This window comes from Geotrypetes seraphini, chromosome 6, assembly GCF_902459505.1.
Source record: "Geotrypetes seraphini chromosome 6, aGeoSer1.1, whole genome shotgun sequence".
NCBI lineage: Eukaryota > Metazoa > Chordata > Amphibia > Gymnophiona > Dermophiidae > Geotrypetes > Geotrypetes seraphini.
In genome coordinates this window covers 5684803-5711145 of record NC_047089.1, presented here as the reverse complement: position 1 = coordinate 5711145, position 26343 = coordinate 5684803, and the positions used below count along the sequence as shown (strand labels likewise).

At 42.0% G+C, this 26343-nt stretch overlaps 1 protein-coding gene across 2 annotated transcripts in view; it reads right to left on the bottom strand.

Annotated features, from left to right (window-relative positions):
* Positions 1 to 26343, bottom strand: part of RNF121 (ring finger protein 121) — a 66893-nt gene that overhangs the window by 4431 nt on the left and 36119 nt on the right. For both annotated transcript variants that reach the window (XM_033948141.1, XM_033948142.1), the window contains exons 7-8: positions 25273 to 25406; positions 15908 to 16009 (exon numbers count right to left, since the gene is read on the bottom strand). In XM_033948141.1, the coding sequence (XP_033804032.1) occupies positions 15908 to 16009; positions 25273 to 25406 (236 nt within the window). The remainder of the gene's footprint in view (positions 1 to 15907; positions 16010 to 25272; positions 25407 to 26343) is intronic.

Below are 26343 nucleotides of genomic sequence, written 5' to 3'. Positions count from 1 at the left end.
TAGTTGAATTCATTGTGATCCACCATGAACTCATAAGGGATTTGGCGGAATTCAACGAGATGTAAAAAAAACGACAACCCTGACCCTATTTAACTTTTCATACTCTTAACTGCTCTTTATTTGATTGTTGAAAAGTCATGACAGCTAAATAAACTTGGAGCTTCCAGAGATTATTTAACCTTCAGTTATCAAAGAAATATTAATCCCCTCTTTATAGCAAACATGTCAGAAGATCTGTAGAGATGTGAAAGCACAGTGGAAAGAAGAAAGGGGACACAAGAGGAAGTGTTGAAGCAGCTTTTGACAATGGCCAAACCACATCAATAAAGGCAGCTTCTTAAATCATCGCTATATTCACAGAGGCCCTTGCACTGCAGAAGCAGAACATACGAAGCCTAGCAATGATCAGGGAAGTGTGTGTGGGGGGAACTATAAAGGCCTAGGAAAGGATGACAGCAGCTGGAATGAAATGACGCAGGTGCTACGCTGTAGAAAGGCTCATGTGGTTCTCATCTCTTCCCCCCCCTCCCCTGGGGCCAGGCTGATCACAGTAACAGGAAGAGAGCTGCATAATCCCATTTATTTATTTATATTTTACCTATCTAAGTGGTTTACATTCAGGTTCTCGAGCAGTTTTCCCTATCTGTCCCGGTGGACTCACACTCTATCTAATGTACCCAAGGCAATTGCCCAGGGTTACAAGGAGCAGCACGGGATTTGAACCCAAGTCTAACCACTCCTTCCTTCAATCAGACCATATCTGCCTGCTCTGTCACCCTGAGCCAGACTGCCAATTTAAATTATGGGCAATATCATCCAGCTAACCAGTTCAAGTCAGTAATGTGACTCCAAGCAGCAGAAGGAGCGTTTCAAGGTGGAGTTCCTTTTTTCCTCCTCCTCCTCTTGCAACCTGATTTGCATGGTTGGGAGGGGAATATAGAGACCAGGTTGGGGGTGGGAAACAGAAGGATGGGGTGCAAACTCACAAAAGAACTGGGTCAGAGAGAGCAAGCTAGAGCATGAAAAAAGATCTGGAAGACCTTCTGGGGATAAGAACAGGACAGACAAGGATGGGGAAGGGTGAGAAAGAACTGAGTAGGGGGGGGTAGAGAAGTCTGGGATTCGACCTCAGCGGGATTCAAGAGAGTGCTTGGGATGTTGGAACCTGGAGAGTAACATTACTAGGGAAGAAAAAACCTGGGTGGGGGAGGGATGAACTCTTGGACATTAGAAGAAATGTGTCAAAAAGATGTAAGATCATTCCAAAGTACAGAATTTTAAAACAATTCAGGGCAAGCTGGACTGGATCATTCAGTTTCTCTAGGTGATATAGAATGCAGCGGCATGATTGATCATCGGGTCCTCAAAGTACGTGCTGCTCTGGCCGTCATATCTCAAAAAAGGTTCAAAGAGCAACCAAAATAAGAAAGGGGAAGAAAGGGCTCTTCAGCTTGGAAAAGAGAAGGGTGGGGGTAGGGGTGTGTATGACTGAAATCTACTGCTGTAGAATTGGTAAAAGTTCGATTTTTCACTCTTTCAAACAGTGCAAAGACCAAGGGACACTCAATGACATTATATGGACATAGTTTTTCACTCAAACACACATCTGCTTCTGTGCGTATCCCGTAGCAACAATTCATTTTCACAAGGTTGTGGTGTGGTGGGAAATATTTCCAACATTTTAGATCAACTTCATTCAGGACACGGTGCACTACAAAAAACATTTCGGAGTGGAGGGTTTTTTTCGATTGTGGTAACACAACTGGGTTTAAAAAAGGTTTGGACGAGTTCCTGGAGGAAAAGTCCATAGTCTGCTATTGAGACAGACATGGGGGAAGTCACTGCTTGCCCTGGGATCAGTAGCATGAAATTTTAGTACTATTTGGGTTTCTGCCAGGTACTTGTGGAAACAGGATACTGGGCTAGAGGGACCAGTGGTCTGACCCAGTACGTCTATTCTTATGTTCGTATTGAATTAGTTGCCGGTGATCAGTAGGATCCGCACCTTGGCACCGCTTGCATTACTCTCATTGCAGTCTGTAGCCACAAAATGTTTAGAGGTCGTGCTGACACAAGGGCGATGCCCATTCCAACTACGGATCTGCTTTTGTAGAATCTTATGCTTAAATACCTTTTGAATATTTTTAGAATTGTTCTTTCACATTCAAAGAGCAGAGTATGTGATGTAGAACAGTGATACAAATTCCCACTTTGATAAATTTTAAATTACATTTTTTAGACAGCTGAAGATTACAACATGTGTAGATTGGCCTGGTGGACCTACAAAACATCCCTCCAGTCCTCCCCCACCCTACTAGGGACCACTGAAAAGTTCTGAGACCAAGCAGGAACAGAATGATGTGGAGCCATGAGACTTAGAAGTTGTTCCACACTTTTCTTGTAAGTTTCATGACTCCACATCATTCTCCTCTTGGTTGGGCTCAGAACTTTTCAGTGGCCCCTCCTATTGTGACGTCATGTTGCCTAAGAGCCAACCTCTTTGGTGATGTCACAATGGCTTGGTTTCCCTATACTTGTGCCCATTTACTAGATGCATTTGCCTCATTGAAATAAAAAGAGTGGAATAACTTGTAAGTTTTGTGGCTCCACATCAGCCCTTCTTGGTTGGGCTGAGAACCTTTCAGCGGCCCCTCGTAATTCCCTGCAGTTCTTTTCATGGAAATACATTTGACACTCCCCCTCCACCCACTGCAGTTCAACCTATGGAAGCATATTGCTAGCATAATTACATTACATTAGTGTTTTCTATCCCGCCAATACTTTTCAGTTCAAGGCGGTTTACAAAAAGAGTTGGCCAGGGAGCGTACAGAGTTGATAGAGTGAGCTTACACGAATTGAAGACTAGCATGAGCAATGGGTTTTGGGGGAGGGTTTATAAGGTTTTTGATTAGCTGATTTGACCAATTTTTTGAAAAGTATACTTTTCAGTTCTTTCCTGAATGTTTTGTAGTTGGTCGTCTTGGTCAGTAGCTTGGAGAGGTGGCTCTGGTGGCTTGTAGTTCGTCATACAGTCTTTTGGACCAAATCCATTTAGGGCTCTGAAGAGGGTGCAAAAGAATTTATATTGTATGCGTGCTAGTATTGGGAGCCAGTGTGAGTCTTGGTAAGCAGTGGTAATGTGATTGTATTTTTTCAATGAATATATCAATCTAAGAGCTGTGTAATTGTTTTAAGGTATAGGCAAGGCATGACAGGTATAGGCCAGGGGTAGGCAATTCCGGTCCTCGAGAGCCAGAGCCAGGTCAGGTTTCCAGGATATCCACAATAAATATGCATCTCAAGGAGGCAATGCATGCAAATCCATCTCATACATATTCATGGTGGAGATCCTGAAAACCTGACCTGGCTCTCGAGGACCGGAATTGCCTACCCCTGGTCTAGGCTGTCACTCTTCAGCACTAATTCACACTTTCCCATAACCGTCACCCCTACAATGTTCTCCTTTCCATGGTTGCATTATCAACTTTCAAAAACAAAGAAACATTTATTACAGAGTTAATGTTTCCAAAATTACAGGCATTTAGCACTCACTGTTTATTTATTTAATTCGTTTTCTCTCCCATTCTCCCCAAAGGTTACACGTTATGATTTGCCATACTTACAGTACAAGGTATACAATTTTTATCCTAATTTGACACATACTAGGGATCTAATACCAATATACATAGTTGGGCACCAGAGCACCTAGCACTGAGCTGTCACGGAAGTCTTCTTAGCAGCTATGCTTTACGTAAAATCTACAGTATGCTGTTAGTAATTTAATTACCTTATATCACAATGCAGTAATGTCTTTAACCTGACTTTCAGCCTTCTCCTAAGATCCTCAGAAGTGCTGTTTATGGATTTTCCGATAGGTAGCTGGTTTTAAGAAAGGTTTGGACAAGTTTCTGGAGGAAAAGTTATTAAGTCTGTTATTAAGACAAGGGGAAGCCTCTGCTTTCCTTGGATCAGTGGCATGGAATGTTGCAACTCTTTGGGTTTTGGCCAGGCACTAGTGACCTGGATTGGCCACCTTGAGAACGGACTGTTGGTCTGACCCAGTAAGGCTATTCTTATGTTTGAATCCCTGTTAGGTTACAAAAGTTAGACAGTTCTAAATCTAATAGATGCTGGCACTGGATACCGGATCATCTGTTCTTCTATTGTCCTCTGATACTTAACTTTTGGAAGTCTATATGGGGACAGATTCATCTCATACTGGAATCTACAATTCCATTGACCTATGAGGCAGTCATATGTGGAACATTACTGTATGTTAAGCCCCCCATGGACCGCTATAAATGACGGCTTTTACTGATTATGACTGGGATAGCCATACAGATAATAACTCGCAATTGAAAAAATTGTGATTGACTTAATTTTTCTTTTTGGTGGGCGAGCTTATGTTTAAGCTTTAGGTATGAGAAAATGAATGCCAACATACTAGGGCATTCTAAGATATTTAACTTAGTTTGGGGTCCATTGACGTCTTTTGTACATTTGTTGTAGTTCTTTTATTCCTCTTTTTGTTGGTATAATTCAAACACATCCGGGGGGGGGAGGGTTATATCTTTAATATGGGGTGGGGGTGGGGGTGATATTGCATTGCTACTGTTTGTATTTAAGTGCTTATTTGTTATTGTTACGGATATGAATATCGTCTTGCACTTTTTGTTAGTAATGGAAAATCAATAAAGATTTATTAAAAAAAAAAAAAAAAAGACTTAGCTTATATTAACATAGAGTGGGGACAGGTGCTTCTGACATGTTTTGCCCTGTGGCTTTTTCAAAGAAGTCCCCCATTTCACCATGTCTTGCCATCCCCATCTATTCCTCTGTCCCTACATATAAGCTAAATATTTTTGATATTTTATTTTATTTTTTTTAATTCTTTATTCATTTTCAAATTTACAATAAGTGTAACAATATATCCAAACAAATAACAATAAATATAACACTTAATAATCATCAATGGTACAAATGATATTCTCTTATCTCCCACCCTTCCCACCCTTTCTTATCATATAATTACATTACATTACATTACTGGCTTATATTCCGCCTGTACCTTGCAGTTCTAAGCGGATTACATCAGAAAGATAACTGGACATTTCCAGGAAGAGAAATACAATTAAAGAGGTTGGACCTAGTACAACAAAAAAGATAGCTGGACTTTTCCAGTAAAAGGAATACAATTAAAGGCGTAAGGTCTAAAGCAATTTTGATGAGAGGATTCTAAGAGGGGGTGAGAGGGGAAAAGGATGTAACAATATGTAACAATAAATTTACCCTCCCCTCCCCCCTCATGATCAAACTTGTAAATTTAAGGGAAAAATAAAATAAAATGTCATCTAATCGGTACAATACTTTGTAAATGGCTCCCACACATCCTGAAATTTTCTGAAAACCCCCCGCTGTATTGCAATAAATCTCTCCATTTTATAAACACGACATAAGGAATTCCACCACAAATGATAATTTAATCTACTCCAATTTTTCCAATTATACGTAATTTGTTGAATGGCAACCCCAGTCATTATAAGTAATAATTTGTTGTTATTTGTAGAAATCTGACTTTTTGCTCTCATTACCATACCAAACAGCACAGTATCATATGATAATGCCACTGGGCAATTAATTTGGTCCCAAATTGATTTCCAAAAATTCATAATAAATGGACAATAGAACAATAAATGATCTAAAGTCCCTGCTTCGAGATGACAGTGCCAACTTAGAGCTATCCAATTTTTGTAACCAAACAGGGGTCCATAATGCTCTATGTAACAGAAAAAGCCAAGTTTGTCTCATAGATGCCGACACTGTACATCGCATCCTCCAAGACCAAATTCGTGGCCATTGAGATGCAGTAATTTGATGCTTAATCTCAATGCTCCAAATGTTTCTCAGACCAGTGTTTGGTTTCTTTTTAATAAGTCCAGTTAATAATTTATACCACTGGGCGGCCTGGTGACCCAAGAAGTCCGCCTGAAAGCATAGGAATTCCATACTATAAAAAAATCATTGCATGATGAAGCCTATGGAAAAGACAAACAAACACCTATATGGAAGGACAGTAGAATTTGGTGGCCTCACACTTTCCACTGTGGTTATGGGGCTGAATCCTCCTCTCTATAGCTCACTGCTGTTCTAGAGACAGGTATGTACTGTTTCTTTCAGATTTTTTGGGGGGTGGGAGTGGGTTAGTGACCACTGGGGGAGTGAGCGTGTGTGTGTGATTATCTGGACAGTTTGGGTACCTTTTTGCTATTTAGACACTTTTAAAACAGATCTAGCGCTGAAAGTCTAACTTCTGTCCAGGACGTTTTGGGAAAGGTTTGATTATTACCACAAGACATCCAAGTCTAAGTCCACCCAGAACCTCCCTCCAAATGACCCTTCCATTTTGGACACACAACGGCTAGGATGCCTTATAAGATATCCAGAAAGACAGTTTTGAAAATCTGGCACTTGGACATTTTGGTGAGAACAATGTTCACATGCCAATTTATACCGTTTTTTAGATGTCTTGTTGTTTTGAAAATGCCCCTAATAGCTATACTGAGGTTCCTTTTTCCCACGTGCATCACTTTGTACTTGCTCACGTTAAACGTCATTTGTCATTTTGATACCCAGTCTCTCAGTCTTACAAGGTCCTCTTGAAATTTTTCCACAATCTTCTTGTGATTTAACAATTTTGAACAATTTTGTGTCATCAGCATATTTAAATACCTCACTAGATATTCCCATCTCTAGCAATGGTTCTAGCACAGACCCTTGGGGATCCCTACTATTTATCCTTCTCCACTGAGAATATTGTCCATTTAACCCTACTCTTTGTTTTCTATCTTTTAACCAGTTCTTAATCCACAATAGGACATTACCCTCTACCCATGACTTTCTAAGTTCCTCAAGAATCTTTCATAAGGTACTTTGTCAAATGCCTTTTGAAAATCCAGATATAAAATATCGACTGGCTCATCTTTAACCAAATGTTTATTCATCCCTTCAAAGAAATGTAGTAGATTGGTGAAGCAAGATTTCCCTTGACTTTGTATCATTAATTCACACTTATACATATGCTCAGTAATTTGTTCTTTACAATAATCTCTACTATTTTGCACGGCAACAATGTCAGACTCACCAGTCTATAATTTCCTGGATCATCTCTGGAACCCTTTTAAAAAAATTGATGTTACACTGGACAACCACCAATCTTTTGGTACCATGCTGGATTTTAAAGATAACTTACTAACAGTAGCTCTGAAAGTTAATTTTTCAATTCTATCAGTACTCTGGAATGTAACCATCTGGTCCAGGTAATTTGCTACATCTTTTTGGTTTACAAAGACTTGTTTCAGTTTTATTGAATCATAAGTACTATAGTTCTTACCCACTTCCCTTCTGCAGCGTGACATAATCAGGCTCGAGAAATGAGCATTGACATGGCAGATGAGGTTTAACGTGGATAAGTGTAAAGTGATGCATGTCGGTAACAAAAATCTCATGCACGAATATAGGATGTCTGGGGTGGTACTTGGAGACACCTCCCAGGAAAGAGACTTGGGAGTTCTGATTGACAAATCAATGAAGCCGTCCACGCAATGTGCGGTGGTGGCGAAAAGGGCAAACAGAATGCTAGGAATGATAAAGAAGGGGATCATGAACAGATCGGAGAAGGTTATCATGCCGCTGTACTGGGCCATGGTGCACCTTCACCTGGAGTACTGCGTCCAGCACTGGTCGCCGTACATGAAGAAGGACATGGTACTACTCGAAAGGGTCCAGAGAAGAGTGACTAAAATGGTTAAGGGGCTGGAGGAGTTGCCATACAGTGAGAGGCTAGAAAACTGGGCCTCTTCTCCCTTGAACAGAGGAGACTGAGAGGGGACATGATCGAAACGTTCAAGATAATGAAGGGAATAGACTTAGTAGATAACGACAGGTTGTTCACCCTCTCCAAGGTACAGCGAACGAGAGGGCACTCTCTAAAGTTGAAAGGGGATAGATTCCGTACAAACGTAGAGAAGTTCTTCTTCACCCAGAGTGGTAGAAAACAGGAATGCTCTTTCGGAGTCTGTTATAGGGGAAAACATCCTCCAGGGATTCAAGACAAAGTTGGACAAGTTCCTGTTCAACCGGAAAGTACGCAGGTGAGGCTGGGCTCATTTAGAGCACTGGTCTTTGACCTAAGGGCCGCCGCGTGAGCGGACTTCTGGGTACGATGGACCACCGGTCTGACCCAGCAGCGGCAATTCTTATGTTCTTATGTTTGTGTTTGTCTTGTGGATTAAGTCGCTTGTTGTATTAACAATCCCTAGTGATGTCTGACATTGTTAATTTTATAATCCTGTTTTACCATATTTGTACTTTGCATAATCTTTTTATTATTGTACACTGCCTAGAAGTCTGATTAGGTGGTATAAGAAATTTTAAATAAACTTGAAACTACTGAACACCATTTCTGGCATTATTATCTCCCCTACATTTTCCTCAGTGAAGACGAAGCAAAGAATTCATTTAATCTCTCCTCTATGGTCTTGTTTTCCCTGAGTGTTCCCTTTAACCCCTCGACCCTTTGTTAGCCATGCCGATCATTTGGCCTTCCTTCCTTTTTATTTAATACAAAGATTATATCTGATCTGGGCTTCCAGGATGCTATCCGTAAATGTTTGACTTTTGCAGCTTCCTTTAAGTGAAATAATCATAGACCGGACAGCACTAATGTAAGTAACACTTTAGAAACAGTAACTTTCATTTTAATAAGAAATTTGCCTCTCTCTTCCGAACACCATAACTTAACACCTGAAAACTGGGGGTGGACTTTCTGACCCTGAGGACTAGTGGGAGAGGGGGAATATAAAATGCAGAGCTAATGAAAACTCCATGAACATTCATTCTAGTTTGACCCTCGTGTCTCCTAGGGATTGTCGAACTGAATTCTCAAAGACAAACTGAAAAAAAAATAATAATAATTCCAAGATAACAAAGTTTTTACGCATCATTTCACAGGCCATGTAATTAAAAGAACCTATTTTTCTCGTGACCCCGTTATACATGCAGGTGTTCTAGAAGAAATAGATTTCCAGGGAATGTTAATGAATTTTTGCATTTATTATAGAACAAGTGCATGCAGTTGAGTCAACAGCAGCAGAACCAGGTCCAGGTCCACATGGACACCTTGCAATTACTTGTGGGTAGATGTTCATTAGGTTCTCATACCAGAGCATCTAAAGTGTTTTTCATACTGAAGATGGTTTTCCTCTACCTGATACTTTAGAGCCAAAAGAAAAATATATATTTTTCAAGGAACAGCTCAGAAAAGACTAACTATAAGGCAAAAAAGACCTCAAACAGTTGAACAGTCCTTACTGCACACCAGTTATATTGCCTCTCAATCACTGATCTTTTAAATGGAATATACCCTACTTTATTCTTCATATAAATTCTGAAAACAAACCACATCTCAAAAAGTAGGAAGAATGTTCTAATGATTTCACCTCCAATATACCATAATGTAACACCCTTCAAACGGTGCGCTGCATACAACTCTTCTGAACCTCCATTTTAGTTCAGTCCTTGTTGGATCCATCCCTAGCAGTATTCAAATCCAAGCTAAAAGCCCACTTTTTAAAATCTGTTTTCAATTCTTAACTCCCACTCACTGCTGGCAGATACCTAAACCCACTGTATCATTTCCTCTACCTTAATCTCCCCAACCCTGAAATGTCCTGTCTAAATTAGATTGTAAGCTCTTCTGAGCAGGGACTGTCTATTGTAGGTTAAAATGTACAGTGCTGTGTACATTTCTTTCAGCGCTATAGAAATAATAAATAGTAGTAGGATTACTGTAATGGTTTATACTATTCTTTTCCTGTCCAATCTCTTTCTAGATTTCAAATCCTTCAAAATACAGCAGCTAAAATGATTGCCAAAGGCTGCCTCTCCAGACTCGTATTTTTAAATTGGAATGCCTGGTCTTTAAAATCTCGAATTCAGAATATTTCGATTTTCTTCTCACCCTGATTTACCCCAAGTTGGATAATTTTGTCTGTTTCAATATACAGTACAGAAACCTAATGGAGACATCATGACCTTATCAGGCTGCTCGTTTCTGGTCCTCTTTGCCTACAAGTTGAAAACCAAGCTTTCTTATTAGTTTAAACCTATTTGTTTAATGTCATGTTTTTCTTTCGTAACTGATTATGGTTTTCTTATCCTCTTTAAACTTGAATTTGGGAGTTGGCAGGATCATTTCACACATCATATCTGCACTTCAATGCATTGCTCTGGTAAAGCACAGGGAGGTTACTCATATACAGGCTTTATATTTAAGCAATTAATAAAAGCTTTTATGTTATCATAGGCAGAGAGCCGATATACAATTCTTTGGAAGGTATAAGTCACTTCCAGCACACAGTTCCTCTTAAACTTGAATTTATACTACTCTGTAAAAGATTCTGGGAAGAAACCTGCTGTGAGGCTCAGAATAGAGCTAAGAGCTGGAACAGGACAAGCCCAATATCCCGTGATCCTCCACTTTTGCTTTTGCAAGTAAGATAAGCGTTGCAATAATTTCATTTCTGATATCGCTACTCTTGTAAAGCTGCCATTCCAAATTTCTCAAGCAATAACACTGCTGCCTAGCTCTTATAAAATTTATAAGGCAGATAAATGCGGGATTTATTTCTTGTGTTGTTCGCTTGATATTCCACTTTTACTAACAGGAAAAACAAAGTGGAAAGGAATGCCAATAAATAAAAGAAAAGCCCCACACATACAGGAAGACACAAGACAGGATGTGCAGCTGAAAGATGCTTATACTCACAGAAATTGCTCATGCTTTGCTGCAACCAAGTGCAGGTTCCGAACAATAATAGTACAGTGCTTAGTGGAGCTGGGTTTAAGATGGTTTAGACAAGTTCTTGGAGGAAAAGTCCTGGGATCAGAAGCATAGAATGCCGCTACTATTTGGAGTTCTGGAATCTTGCTTATTGTTTGAGATTCTGTAATCTTGCTACTATTTGGGGTTTTGAAATCTTGCTTACACTTGAGATTCTGTAATCTTGCTACTATTTGGGGTTCTGGAATCTTACTGTTTGAGATTCAGGACTCTTGATACTATTTGGGGTTCTGGAATCTTGCTTACTGTTTGAGATTCAGGACTCTTGATACTATTTGGGGTTCTGGAATCTTGCTTACTGTTTGAGATTCAGGACTCTTGATACTATTTGGGGTTCTGGAATCTTGCTTACTGTTTGAGATTCAGGACTCTTGATACTATTTGGGGTTCTGGAATCTTGCTTACTGTTTGAGATTCTGGATCTTGCTACTATTTGGGGTTTTGAAATCTTGCTTACACTTGAGATTCTGTAATCTTGCTACTATTTGGGGTTCTGGAATCTTACTTACTGTTTGAGATTCAGGACTCTTGATACTATTTGGGGTTCTGGAATCTTACTTACTGTTTGAGATTCTGCAATCTTGCTACTATTTGTGGTTCCGGAATCTTGCTTACTTGTTTGAGATTCTGGACTATTGCTACTATTTGGTGTTTTGGAATCTTGCTTACTGTTTGAGATTCTGGACTATTGCGACTATTTGGTGTTTTGGAATCTTGCTTACTGTTTGAGATTTAAGTTTCTGCCTGGTACTTGTTACCTGGATTGACCCATGTGGAAACAGGAAATTGAGCTAGATGGAGCATTGGTCTCAACCAATATGGCTATTCTTATGTTAAAATTAATTGGATGCATGCATCATGGGGCCAGTATAACTCGTAATTAATACTATAAATGATAACATTTAATATGAATGATTTTCGATTTTACTGATCTGCAGTTTCATCTTATGTCTAAGGGTTTAACAGAACTGGAACCAACCTTAGCTGGCTGATAACTATGCTTGCAGTTTGAGATAGTTTTCTGGTAGCCAGGGTAGTTTCAGTATGAGCAAACCTAGCATTATAGACCACAGGACGAGAGAAATGAGCACTTATCTCTTTTGAATAGTTTTATGAGTGTGTTTTTAAATTAAATTTTGACATTAACCTTTTAATTGGCAGATGGTGAAACGGCTGCTTTACGTAAATTGATGTTGAACGAGAGCCAAGTAAACGTAGATCTCCCATAAGAGCCATAGAAACGTATGATGCTTCTGAGCAACAAGGCCAAATAAAGGGTTAATGCTTAGATTTTAGGATTACGCTTTCCATCTTAATATGTTCAGATTATTAGAAACTTGTTTGGAGCTAGAAAATGCTAAATAAAGGCAACAAGGGTTCCAATCCCTCGTCCAGTTTAATCTTATCCACACCCCTTCCACAAAGCAGGGCTTTTGGATATCGACGCACACTGGCACCATCTATTTGAAACTCAAATTTCACGTATCCCCAGAAAGCCTAGTTAGCTGAGACTTGACTACATTGAGTGATTACCGTGGTTACTTAAATTTTGAGAATTTTTTTAAATGTTTTTTTAACCAGCGCTTTATTTAAATAAAGATCTGAATGTCTGTGTAAATCATGGAAGTTCAAGACCATTGACTCCTGTTCCTTGCAGTTGGATAATGACAATGGTTGTGGTGGGGGAGAGGTCAGACTACCACCACTTGGCCTCACCAGTGCCAGAAATCAGGGCAGAGCCAGTGAGAGTTGGAATCAGCTACAGTGCATTTGGCTTTTGAGTCTGACCATAAATCAAGCTTTATTTGACAGGCTGTATTAGTGCAGATATATATATTAAAATATTAGCATTAGTGCTGGCACAGAGGAGCTGGACATATGCCCAAATTGTATGGGAAGCTCAGGTGATCCCTTCCTGGAAACTGCTCCTGCCTCTCCTTCAATGGCCCAGATTTCCCAAATTCTCCCGGGTCAGGGCATAGGAACTTCTCCTCCCTTGTTCCTAAATCTGTGTGAACCTCTAGTAAGGCTGCCAACCAGCTCAATATTTGCATGACAGTATCTGGTGTATACAGTTTCTCCATCCAGGCAGAGAATATATTAAATCAATTATTTTTTTGATTTCTTTAATTCAATTCATATCCTAAAAACTAACAAAATTTATTTCATCTACATTTAAAATCTACAATAACATGTAATAGAAAGTGCAAAGTTTTTAGGATATGAATTGAATTAAAGAAATGAAGAAATTAAATATTTAATTAATTTTATGTTATGGTATTTTAATGAATTGAATATCAGCAATTGACTATATTTACCCTACTTTGTACAGACAGTTCAGTTGTTCTGCCTCTCCCCCAGGAGGATCACAGCTGGATATAAACAGAAGATCGGAGGCGCTGCGATCTCCCTTCTGCAGGTAAACTTCAGAAAGAGGCCCGGAACCAGGCCATGTCCTATAAGAAGCAGTGGCCCCACACCATCAGCCTAGCCTAAGCTCTATTTTTTATGGGGAGGGGTTTGATTCTATAATAAGTGATGTGTATGAGCGCTGAGATCTTTGCCCTTGCTGTAAACATCCCCTGGTGGTCAGCTTGCCGCAGCTGCAGCAGGTCTTGGGGGCAGGGAGCCTGGCTCTGGCAAGGTGTTGTCAGAGGGGAGTCACTGGATTCAATGCTGCTGGTCAATGAGCACCTGACAGGCCACTGGCCACAAAATGGCCCTTTTTATGATTTTTAACCCTGTGTCAGGTTAATTGTCACCATTAATACAGATTACACATCTAGCCTTTGCAGGGGAGAACTAGTCTGGCTTTCCTATGGTAAGGTGGCATTTGGCAATTCTCTTGTGTGCCCAAAGGCTACGGATTCTCTCCCTAATCCCCCCCCCCACCATTCCATTTAGGGCAACCAATATAGCAACAGAGCTCATCTACTGCTCCCTATAACACCTTCTACTGGTACGTGGCCACACAAACTGAGCACTAACCCTCCCCCCCCCAAATCTCGCATGCACAAGTTCAGGAATAGGGTCAGTTATGTGCGTAACTTCGTTTAAATAATTGGCTGCTAAAGCCACTAATTTGGAATTGCAGTCCGTTCTCGTTATTCGTGCCGAATCAACTGCAACCAATATTCCTCATTTGCACTGCTGTATTCCTGTATTTGTAGGCCGGCGCTTAAAAGCCCCCTAAAAACCAGGTTTTTTGCTTTCACTGTCACCTTCACTCACAGTCAGGCTTAACCCCTAAGCATCCGGAGAGTGAATTACAGGTACTTCAAGTGCTGTCCCTTGCAGGAGCCTAACCCTATTTTCCGCAGTTTTGAGGCTCAATGTGTACTGCTGGAACCTAACCTCTATTTTCCCATTTTGTTATTCGTGATTTGTGAACATTTTGGGGAACTGTACCATGAATAACAAGAACAGACTATACTCACATAACTGTCAGTATTCTAGAAATTCTGCACGCAAAATCCATAGCACTCAATGGGGTGTAGACCTGGGAAGGGCATGAATGGGTTAGACACGTAGGTTCTAGAATACTAGTAGTTATACACTTAACTATCAACAGTTAGGTGGGAGAATTTACACCAAATATTCAGCTAGCATAAGTGTGCACTCCTGAAGTTAGACACCTAACTGTAGACTTACAGATATTCTCAAAGGACAGCAGGTATATATTCTCACATATGGGCGATGTCATCCATGGAACCCAGCACAGTCTGTCAAAAAGTCTTCCTGCCCGATGTAGGCTCATGGGACCTGAAGTTCAATAAGAAAGCTAAGAAGTCAACTAGGGGAGGTGGGGGGGTTGTGAGAATATATACCTTCTGTCCTTGGAGAACACCTGCCCTCCGCACCTTTCAAGATTGTTTACAGAATCAAGTAGTCTTCATTCGCACCGACAATCAAGTCACCATGTTCTACTTGAACAAATAAGGAAGGTCTTGCCTTCTCTGCTAGGAAGTGATAGCAACTGCTCATAACATCCTGCTCAAAGCAGTTTTTCTGGCAGGGAAACAGAACATCTTAGCAGACAAACTGAGCAGACTCTTTCAACCTCACGAGTGATCTCTTAACACTGGGGAACCCCCAAAGTGGATCTTTTTGCTCCCCCCCCCACAACCACAAGCTTTCCCTTTTCTGCTCCAGGCTCTAAACTCCCAATCGTCTAGACTTGAATGCCTTTCTCCTAGATTAGAGGGACCGGTTCCTCTGTGCACTCCCTCCAATACCTCTTGTTGAGAAAGCTCTACTGAAACTTTGCCAAGATCGAGCCACTATGATTCTAATCATTCCCGTTGGCCATGTCAATCATGGTTCCCTCTCCTCCTATAGCTCAGTGTTTGGGAACCCATCACACTACAGTTGTTTCCAATATAACTCACACAGAATGAAGGCTGTCTTCTCCATCTCAATCTGCGTTCATTAGCACTCACAGTATGGTATCTATCTCCCAGCAAGAAGATGCTTTCACACTATCTGCACCAATGTAAGTTACTATTGAAGCTTCCAGAAAACCTTCCACAAAGTGATGCTATCATTTCAAATGAGCTCGCTCCACTGTTTCACTATATGTAAGTTTCTATTCTGGAGAAATTAACTCCTAACTCCTTCTCCTAAAGAAATATCATATATATATATATATATATATATTCTGAGAGGGGAGGGGGTTATCTGGCCCATTTTCAAACTCAATCTGCCTTTTTACCAGCTTGTCTTACATGCCAAGTTTCATCCACACCATTACATTTTCAGAGATTTGTTTTGTATCCAAGTCAGATACTTTTCACTACTTCCATATAATTATTTCCAAATTCTGTTCATTTAGAGGTAAGAATGGAGGTGGACATTTTGTGACATTAGATTGAGGTTGGATCAGTGGCCACAACCAGCAGAAGTTAAACACTTTGCTCCAATCTATTCACAGTCCTCACTATTAAAGCACAATCGTGGGGATTAGTGAAAGAACACTTTGCCACACATGCAATCCCCAGAAAAGGATACGGGTTGCTGAACATTCGCTTCAGATCCACCTTCTCTTTACAGTATGGGCAGGTCTGCTTCTTTCCCACAATGCACCATCCACGGATGCAGAACTCGTGGAACCTGGAGGAGGAGGAAGGTTAAGGAAGGAAAACAGTAATTGCATATCACAGAGAGAGTGAACATCCAACAAAACGCAATCTCAGGCAGGTACCCAACAAGCTCAAATGCTGGACCAGACACCTACGTCTTGCTCTGACAACGCCTAGGAATACTTAGCCACATCTCAACTAGTGCTGTCCGATTCAGAGAAAAAAGTTTCTATTCGATTCAGCCTATTGAATCCATTTTTCGATTCAATTTTCCTGCCCAATTGGGTGTTTTTTTTTCAAACGTCCTGGTGGGTTTATTTTGTAGTCACTTCACCCACCCCACCCCTTTGCCCTCTCCTACCCATGCTGGTGCCGGGGTGTAAACAAAATAAACAAACAAAAAAGACTTTTCCTTTCTCTGTTAGGTCCTAGCTCACATTCGCTGTCTAACACCAGTTCTGACATGATACACATTTCAAATCTGACATATTGTAATCAGAAAACAGCAAATAAAATTATTTTTTCTACCTTTTGTTGTCTGGTCATTATTCAAATCGTGTTCATCCCAGGCTCTGGTTTCTGTTTGTCTTCTATTAACTAACTTGCCAGGGTCTCCTGCTCATTTAACGTTTTCTTCTTTCCCCTTGCTCACCAACCATTTTCCATTTCTGTCCTCCCCTTCCGTTTCCCTCCATCTCCTTTTTTTTGTCTCTATCCCCACAGTCCAGCATTCTCTAATGACCATTTCCCCCATTCAGTATTTCTATTCCCCCTCCCTCCACATCATCCCTTGGGTTCAACTTCTCTCCCTTTCTTTTCCCTCCCTCCATTTCATTGTCCACCATCTCTCTACCTCTCCTCTGTTTTAAGACCCAATATTTCTTCCCCCCACCGTCCGGCATATGCCCCTCTCTTTGGATCCCTTCCCTCCGTGTACTTCTAATAGCTACACCAGTGGGCCCCCTGAAGGCCGGCATGTTTCTCCCTTCTCACCACCATCGTCCGGCTTCCCCGGTCTTACTTTCAAAACTAATTACTGCCTGCAAAGGATCTCTGGTGATATAGCGATTCTAGCAGGCTGCCTTCAGTCTCCGCTGCATATTCCCTCTGCTGCAGTCCTGTCCCTCCTCTGACGTCACGTACTGTTTTGGTCTGGGATGGACCATGGCAGAGGGAACATGCAGGTATGTGGGGAGGAGGGCTGGTCAGTGAATCGGAAAGCTTGATTTTTAAAGAAAATGAATCAATTCGAATCAGGCAGCACTAATCTCGACAGGATAACAGAAAACAGACACATCTAAGGGCAGGCGAGGCTTGCACCATGGTCAGAAGGTAGGGCTGAACCATATCACTCAGCCAGGAGAGTCACCACTGTGACCAAGGGTGTTGGTGAGACATACTCAAATGTCTGTAAATGAATACTACTGCCAACACAAAAGCAAAGCTGAAGCAGGTTCCAACTGTGCACAAGCTAAAAAGTCAGGAGAGAGCAATCAACCCCTGAAAACCAAAAAGAAAAGACAAACATTGCAATGCACAAGCTGGGCAAGGTCACATGACTGTGTCGTAAGATGTAGAAGCTATCTCAGAAAGGGACAGCTAGCAAGCAGGAGGCATTGAAGAGGAAGCATTACAAAGGTTTCTGGGAGGAAATTCACATACTGGCCTAATAGAAAATCACTGAATGATGATGTGCAGCCAATTCCAGCACAAAGGTAGTGATTCAATTTAGAACGAGATATGCCAGCTTTCAAACTTCCTATTAGGGTGATGTACTCCCTCTCAGGAACTGAGTAATGGGTATTAGAATGCAGGGGGGAGGACGGAGGAAAAAGAAAGACCGATACAGAGAAAGGCTGGTTAGACTCAAGCAAAGCCTGCTAGGATGATGGCCACGGGAGTTGGGTGTGATTGTAAGTCATGATCTTAAGGTGGCCAAACAGGTTGAAAAAGGGACGGCAAAAGCTAGAAGGATGCTAGGGTGCATAGGGAGAGGTATGGCCAGTCGGAAAAAGGAGGTATTGATGCCCCTGTATAAGACTTTGGTGAGACCTGATTTAGAATATTGTGTACAATTCTGGAGGCCGCACCTTCAAAAAGATATAAAAAGGATGGAGTTGGTCCAGAAGAAGGTTACTAAAATGGTGTGTGGCTTTCATCATAAGTGAATGGGGACAGACTTAAAGATCTCAATATGTATGCTCTGTAGGAAAGGCAGGAGAGGGGAGATATGATAGAAACTTTAAATATCTACATCGCATAAATGCGCACGAGTTGGGTCTCTTTCATTTGAAAGGAAGCTCTGGAATGAGAGGGCATAGGATGAAGTTAAGAGGTGACAGGCTCAGGAGTAATCTAAGGAAATACTTTTTTAACAGAAAGGGTGGAACAGTCTCCCGGAAGAGGTGGTGGAGACAGAGACTGTCTGAATTCAAGAAAGCATGAGATAGGCAGGTGGGATCTCTTAGAGAGAGGAAGAGATAATGGTTACTGCGGATGGGCAGACTGGATGAGCCATTTGGCCTTTATCTGCCATCATGTTTCTATGTCCTGGACTGCTCCCCGACAACCCCAAAACATCCATTCAACCAGGCAGCCTTTTGAAAGAGCGTTATTCCATTTCTGGCTACTTCCTAGATAACACCTGTGTCTTCTTTCAGACAGCAGCAGCATTTCGTAAAAAACTCCTATACGTGCAAGAATAAAGCTCAAAACAAAACCTCAAGCCACAGGGCTCTTTTCAAGACCCTGCTTACGTGGAATAGCAGCTCTAAGTTTACCATGGTCTGACCCCTGCTTCTCTAACTCCATGACTTTCTACTCAACAATTCATGATTAAATATCATCTTAACTAGCCATACTTTTCTCCCTTGGAACTACATTAGCCAACAACCTTCTGGCCACAGAAACATCACTTCCTTTAATTCTCCTCATTGCAGTGCTTTCTGCTTTCTGGTAGACTTAGACGTTATCCTCTATTTACTCCCAGATGAGTAACATCCTAATGCTGCTAAGTTCTTTCCATAACGTTCTTTGCCACAGACACCCATCTGCATACTGCTTCTTGTTGGGCAAGACCTTGGTTAACCACACTTACCCTAGATCTGCAAGCCTTCCCCACTTGGCAAGGAACACCTCTCTGTGATGTTTATCAATCTATATCTATAACATGGGTCTTTTCTGTTGCACATTGCTCACTTTACAGAAGGAAAAAATAAGTTTTAAAAAATCCCCTTTTGAACCAGCAAACCAAAATATCAGCCTGAAATACAGATTTATTTCAGATGTAGGGTACAGTTCATGTGTGGTGTACCGAGATGAAAAGAACAGATCACAGTGGAAAAAGAAAAAAAAAAAAGGACAGGAAAGCATTCATATAGTGATATGCTCACTCACACAATCGACAAAATAACAAGTGCTCTCTGCTAATCATTAACCACTTGTTTTGTCAAAACTAGAAAAATCCGAATAGGAGAATGGAGCAGAGGAAAGATGTCATTCCCTTAACTGTATCCATAACGTCCCGTTTAGATTATAACCTCCTTTAAGCAGGGACTGTCTTCTTCGTGACTCTGGACAGCGCTACCTACATCTGGTAGTGCAATAGAAATAATTCTTGATTTGGCCAATCAGGGACTTCCCTAGACTCCTCCCTAAGGAAGTCCCTGATTGGCTGAGGGAGGAGCCTGAGGTGCCTTAGCCAATCAGTGCCTTAGGCCTCTCCCCGTGCATCAGATGATGCACCGGGGCGGGGCTTAAGACCCTATTGGGGTGGTGGCTGGCTGAAGAACAGGACTTTCCTCCTCCTCCCGAAGAATTTCAGCAGCGTAGGAGCAGGAGGAGGGTCCGGGCACTCCTCCTGCTCCCGAAGATGGGAGCCTGCCTCAAGGAGCAGGAGGGACCGAGCACCCCTCATGCTCCCAATTTGGGGTCGGTCGGGCGTTCCGTGTCAGGGGTGGGGCCATGCCGCGCTGCTTTTTTTTCTGTTTTAACATTTTTGATGGCATTAGGGAGTTGGCATCCCTCCTGCTTTTTTTTCTCCGGGGGGGAGGGGAGGCGTGGTAGAGCAGAGCAGGGCAGGCAGGAGAGATCATGGCCTGGGTGGGGGGGGGGAGTGTCGGCCAGATCTCTCTTGCCTGCTCCCGGACTCTCCTGCTCGCTGCCGCCTTTCCCTGCAGTGCAGGCCCGCTTTAAAATCACGGGCTTGCACTGCAGAGAATGGCGGCAGAGAGCAGGAAAATCCGGGAGCAGACAAGAGAGATCTGTGCTGGGCTGAGCCCTGACAGCAGTGACAGGAGGCTGCTTCTCCTGTCACTACTGTCAGGGTGTGCGCATGAGCCGTGGGTAGGGGGCATGCTAACGATCGTTTCCATTTGCATGCAGGCCTTTACTGAATCAGTCGGCCGGCATGCAATAGGAAACGGATCGTGCACGGTTTGGAGGTTTAGTGAATTCTGCCCATTGTAAATTTGATTAAATGCTTATCAAATACTAAACATTTTACAATAAAATAGGGGTAAGAACAAAAAAAAAAAAAAAATAACGAAGAGTCCAAATTTACTCAGACAAACACAAAACACAAAATAAACATACTAAGAAGGAGCAGGAAAGGGGGGAGAACTACAATAAATACAGGAAAGAGAACATATATGGGAGAAAACCAAAAGGACTTGAAGGGATCAATGAGAAAAGAATAGTGGGATCATTAGTCAAAAGCATCATTGAAACATATCAGTATAATGAGGACCACAATTTTCTCTGTTAGCGCCCCCTGTCTTTGGAACAGTATCCCGAATTACTTACGCAAAAAAACAACGCTTGCCAATTTTAGGGTGAAGTTAAAGACATTTCTCTTTCTTGATGCTTTTGTAACTTAAACTGTCCTTTTAAGGACGACTTAGATTCAAGAAAGGTTTCTACCTTCAGTTCCCCCTCCCTTTGTTATTCTTCCCCTTGCATGTTCTCTTTCTCTCTATCAATTGTAGTTCTAACTCTTCTTCCCTTTTGTTCCCGTTCATCAATGTCTTTAAAAAATGTCATTTCCCCTGGTTTGTTTTTGTTTAAATTGTATTTTAATTGGCGCACTGTTTTGGCATTTTTGTACACTGCCTAGGTGGCTTGATTGGGCAGTATAAGAAATTTTAAATAAACTTGAAAACTCCTTTAAATTTGTGTAAATTTTGCTCTGTCCGAAGATGAGTTGCTAACGCATTCCAACGTGTAGGTGCCGTAATTGAGAATATTGTTGATCTACGGGTATTTATTATTTTTAGAGAAGGAACCCAGAGCAGATGTTGTCCAGAGAATCTATTAGATTCATAAGCGTACGCAGCGCTGTACATTTAACATGCAATAGACAGGCCCTGCTCAGAAGATCTTACAATCTAATTTGGAAGTACGAACAGAGATTGAGGAGTTTCTTGCAGGGAGAATGATATTATGGTGAGTGGGAGTCAGAAGTTGAAAGCAGCCTCAAAAAAGTACGCTTTTAGCTCAGATTTGAATACTGCTAGAGAAGGAGTCTGATGTAATGACTCAGGCAGTCTGTTCCAGGCATACAGTGCAGCAAGATAGAAGGGATGGAGTCTGGAGTTGACAGTGAAGGAGGCGGCTATGGATAGGAGGGACTTAGATAGATATTGAGGGGCTGCAGAGTGAGTGCACTTGTAGGTCAGTAAGAGGAGTTTGGATGAGGAGCCAATGAAGTGACTTGAGAGTGTAATGGGATTATGGTGGCTTTCACGGAATATAAATCATGCAGCAGAATTTTGCACAGATTAAAAGGAAGAGGGATGCTTGAGAGAAGAAAGTTGCAGTAATCTAAGTGAGCCGTGATGAGAATATGAATAAGGGTTTTGGTTGTGTGCCCAGAAAGGGCAATTTACTACAAAGAATGAACTATGTCTCTGAAATGTCTAAACTTACAACAATGCAACAGGGACAAGTAATATAATTTCATAAAGTATGGGACATTTATCCTCAGTTCCTCATGGCAAAATGAGGTCACTGTCACACCGCGTGTGGGTGGTGGGGTGGGTATACTGAATTTTGTGTTTTTATTGGGAAAATCTAATAAAGAATTACAAAAAGAGAAAAGATATATTTTTACACTGTCCCCCTGAAGGGGTTTTCCAGAGTGCGAAAATCCACCATTCAAGTAGCTCATTTCTAGTTACTGTATCTAGTAACACTGTCAAGATACTGTATTTGCGAGTCACCTTTTCAAAACATAAAACACATTCCTGTAAGTATGTAATTCTAGAGTGGATTGCTTTTCTGGCAGGGCTATTTATAGCCCTAACATGTGCAGGGAGGGGAGTCACTGACTTCACTCTCTCCATTGCGTCAGACTTTTCTTGCTTTGTGATTTGGGAATTTTTACTGGTGTTTGGATGAATACGTGATGAGAATATTTTTGGCTTCCTCTTTCTCTCTCTTCTTGCATTGCTTAGGATGGTGGGGCACTGGGTCCAGTAGAAACATTAGCAGGGGGTGATGTTTTATGAGCTTTTAAGGTCAGAGGCATCTAGAGACAGTTCCAAGTCTAAGGAGACAAGCTCTCCCAATCCTAGTTTTACCCAGTTTCATGTGAGGAGATGCAGTCTTATCTTTATGAAAGGGAAGTCAGAATTCATTCTTGCTCAGGTTATTCCTCCTTGTGTTGGATTATATTGGTTCTTCTCAACTCATTCCTTGGGACATACTCAGCCAATTGGGTTTTCAAATATTCACAATGAGTAACTCAAGAAAGATATAGTGGCGCTAGAAAAGGTTCAAAGAAGAGCGACCAAGATGGTAAAGGGGATGGAACTCCTCTCGTATGAGGAAAGAGTAAAAGGGTTAGGGCTATTCAGCTTGGAAAAGAGACGGTTGAGGGGAGATATGAGTGGAGTAGAACGGGTACAAGTGGATCGATTCTTCACTCCATCAAAAATTAGAAAGACTAGGGGACACTCGATGAAGTTACAGGGAAATACTTTTAAAATCAATAAGAGGAAATATTTTTTCACTCAGAGAATAGTTAAGCTCTGAAACGCGTTGCCAGGGGTTGTGGTAAGAGCGGATAGCTTAGCTGGTTTTAAGAAAGGTTTGGACAAGTTCCTGGAGGAAAAGTCCATAGTCTGTTATTAAGACTGCTTGCTCTGGATTGGTAGCATGGAACGTTGCTACTCCTTAGGTTTTGGCCTGGTACTAGGGTCCCGGATTGGCCACCGTGAAACAGGCTACTGGGCTTGATGGCTATTCTTATGAATACGTATCACATAGATGTCTATAGCAAGGAGCTAGTGTGTGACATTTGTTGTAGATATTCTGAAGACCCAACTGGATGGGTGCACTGTGCACTCCAAGGACTGGGTTAAGAGCCCCTAGATTATGATCACTAGTTCAAAATAAAGCGGTTAGACTACTTTGTGGACTGAAGAAGTTTGATCACGTGACACCTTCCTATCGACTTTTACACTGGCAAGTGTGAAATTCAAGTTTGGTTGTTTTTGCTTCAAGGTACTCTATGGCTTAGCCCCTAAATACATAGCAGACCTTTCCTCTTTCTCAACCAACAGACACAAGCGAAGCTCACACCTGAACTTCATTTCTCCACCGGTTAGAGGTTGTAAATTTAAAAGTCATCATCAACACCTTCTCGCACATCAAGCAGCATTATGGGGTAAAGACCTGGAACAATTGCTTGTGCCTACTATCTATGGAGAATTCAGGAAACGCCTGAAAACACATCTATTCCTGAAATACTTAGGAAACCAACCTATTCAATCTTAGCCCTTAACAACCGAGCGCAAGAACCACCTGTCGCTCAATCTGTACTTTGTTTGTTCACTCAATCTGTAACATTTCTAATCATTGTAAACCGCATAGAACTTCACGGTCCTGCGGTATATAAACTGCTATTGTTATTAAGTGTGCTATACCACAAATCTATTCACTGCTCAGTTTACTGGTTAAACAATATGTTCCTGATGCTGTGGGCTTTCACCTAAATCGGAATTGATCTTTGTTTGGCTCACCCTAATTAGCTCAGGTGATGCAGAGACACAAACCTTGGCCCATTCTGGAAGCCTAGGGAGCAGCTGCCAATTTTGAGCCATACATTGATCAGAAATGAATGTCTGGGGAAAATTAAAGTAAAAACGATGCTGCTTCAGTCTGTGTCCTTGCTCAGCATACACGCTCTACTCTCAGTCAAGGACCAAAGCAATATCTTCCACAGGAAACCTAAAAGAGTCGCCGCACACTCAAACGGAAAGCTACTCGTGTGGCCCAAGAATTGACCTTTGAATGTCAGCCTTGCTGCCATATCGTTAATGCTCTCACACAAAGAGGCAAACCACAAGTCTGAGCATGATGTAAACGGGCCCCTTGCAAGCTCCGTCAGAAGCAGCACAGCTCAATTTACTTAGTGAGGCTGGGAGATAGGTTTCAATTTGCTGTAACCAGCTGAGCCTCACAGCAAACCATTGTAAAATCCAAAGTTTAAATCTCAAACAAGAATGCCTTCTTTTCCCACTTTGCTAGCACAAGACCTAAACCAGGGGTAGGGAACTCCGGTCCTCGAGAGCCGTATTCCAGTCGGTTCTCAGGATTTCCCCAATGAATATGCATTGAAAGCAGTGCATGCACATAGATCTCATGCAGATTCATTGGAGAAATCCTGAAAACCCGACTGGAATTCGGCTCTCAAGGACCGGAGTGCCCTACCCCTGACCTAAACCATGCACACATCTGCCACTCCCAGCCCTCCAGGTTTTTCTCTGAACGCCTTCCAGTGCTTGCCTGTGAAAGCCTTAAATGCAAAGAATTCATGCCGTTTAGGCTCAAAACACAAACAATTTTTAGTCCAAACATGAAAGGCCTGCTCTATCCTACAGCACATTGACTCCATGAAGGTAACAAGGCTTCAAAAGTCTTCCTCAGCCATCCTGGGGTCTCACGTGGATGTTTCTTCCTCTTCCCTCTAGGCCTCCCAAACCTCTTGGTTTGGAGCCTCACCCTGTTGACTAGGGTTCCTTGATCTGGCTGTGCTGCAGTGGGGAATATGGTTAAGGGAGGGTGGGGTTCTTTTATATATTCCCTCAGTCCTACATTCTCACCTCTCCTTCTGTAATCCTAGATTTCCACCTTTCCCCCTGGAAACCGTGCTGCGACTGTCACCAGTTAAAGAATTTGAAAGACTCCTGACTCGAAGGTCTCTTTTTCCTATAGTACCAACACGTTTCCTTCCGTCTTTTCATGAGAGATGCAGACCCTATCACGGTGCTTTTAGACATTTGAAAAGGATACACATGGTTGCAAGACAGTCTGTAGGTGTTTTCTATAATTCCTTCTTCATTAACATCTACAAAGATGGGCTGGCCACACACTGCGCAGACACTGTCAGAGAGATGCTTCGTCGGCATCCCTGAAGCACTGTAAAACTGCATGAAATGGGAAGACAGAGAGAACGAAATAGAAAACAAAATTGCATTATGATCTTAGACTCCAAATCCAAGAAGAATTGTGAATCCCAACACAGTCTGCAAAAACTGAAAACATTTATATACATATGTATATGCACATAAAACTCTGGCAAATACCAAAGAGCTTGCACTAGTGGCTCTAGTAATTCTGCTATGGTAGTTACTATCAATTAGCAGACCACACATTGTACTTTATGAATTATCATCAGAAATGGTGAGTACATGGTGCTATCAAACAGAAGAAAAAAAAAAGAAAAATAGTTTACAAGTCTTTATCCCCTTGAATATTTTTCTGCTGTTTAAAAAAGTACATTTCAAAATGCATTAAAGTGAAATACTGTATTTTTCGCTCTATAAGATGCACCTGACCATAACACATCCACCTCTAGAAAGGAAAAAAACCAAGAAAAAAAAAATTTGGAACCAAATGGTGTGCCCTGTACCCCTTCTGGTGGTCTAGTGGTAGGCCAAGGCAGGGTAAAGGGCACATCTAGTGATGGGCACGTCTAATGGTAGGCAGCCCCAAGCCAGCCCGCCCCCAGCCAGCCAGTCCCAGGTCAGCCCGCCAGCCCCAAACCAGCCACCCATCCAGCTCCAAGTCAGCCAGCCAGCTCCAGGCCAGCCAGCCCGCCCCAGGCCAGCCAACCCCAAACCAGCCAGCCAGCTCCAGGCCAACCAGCTAGCCTGCCAGCCAGCCCCAAACCAGCTAGCCAGCCCTAGACCAGCCCTTCCCTGTACCTTTTTAAATCCTGCCTGCCCATCCCCTGCTCGTGGGCCCAGCAGCTCCAGCCGGCTTCCCTCCCTGCCTCCCGCAGCACCTACTTTGCAGATGGTGCTTGCAGCCTTCGCTCTTCTGGGCTCCTCCTTATTTCCCAGCCAGCGGCGAAACAGATCA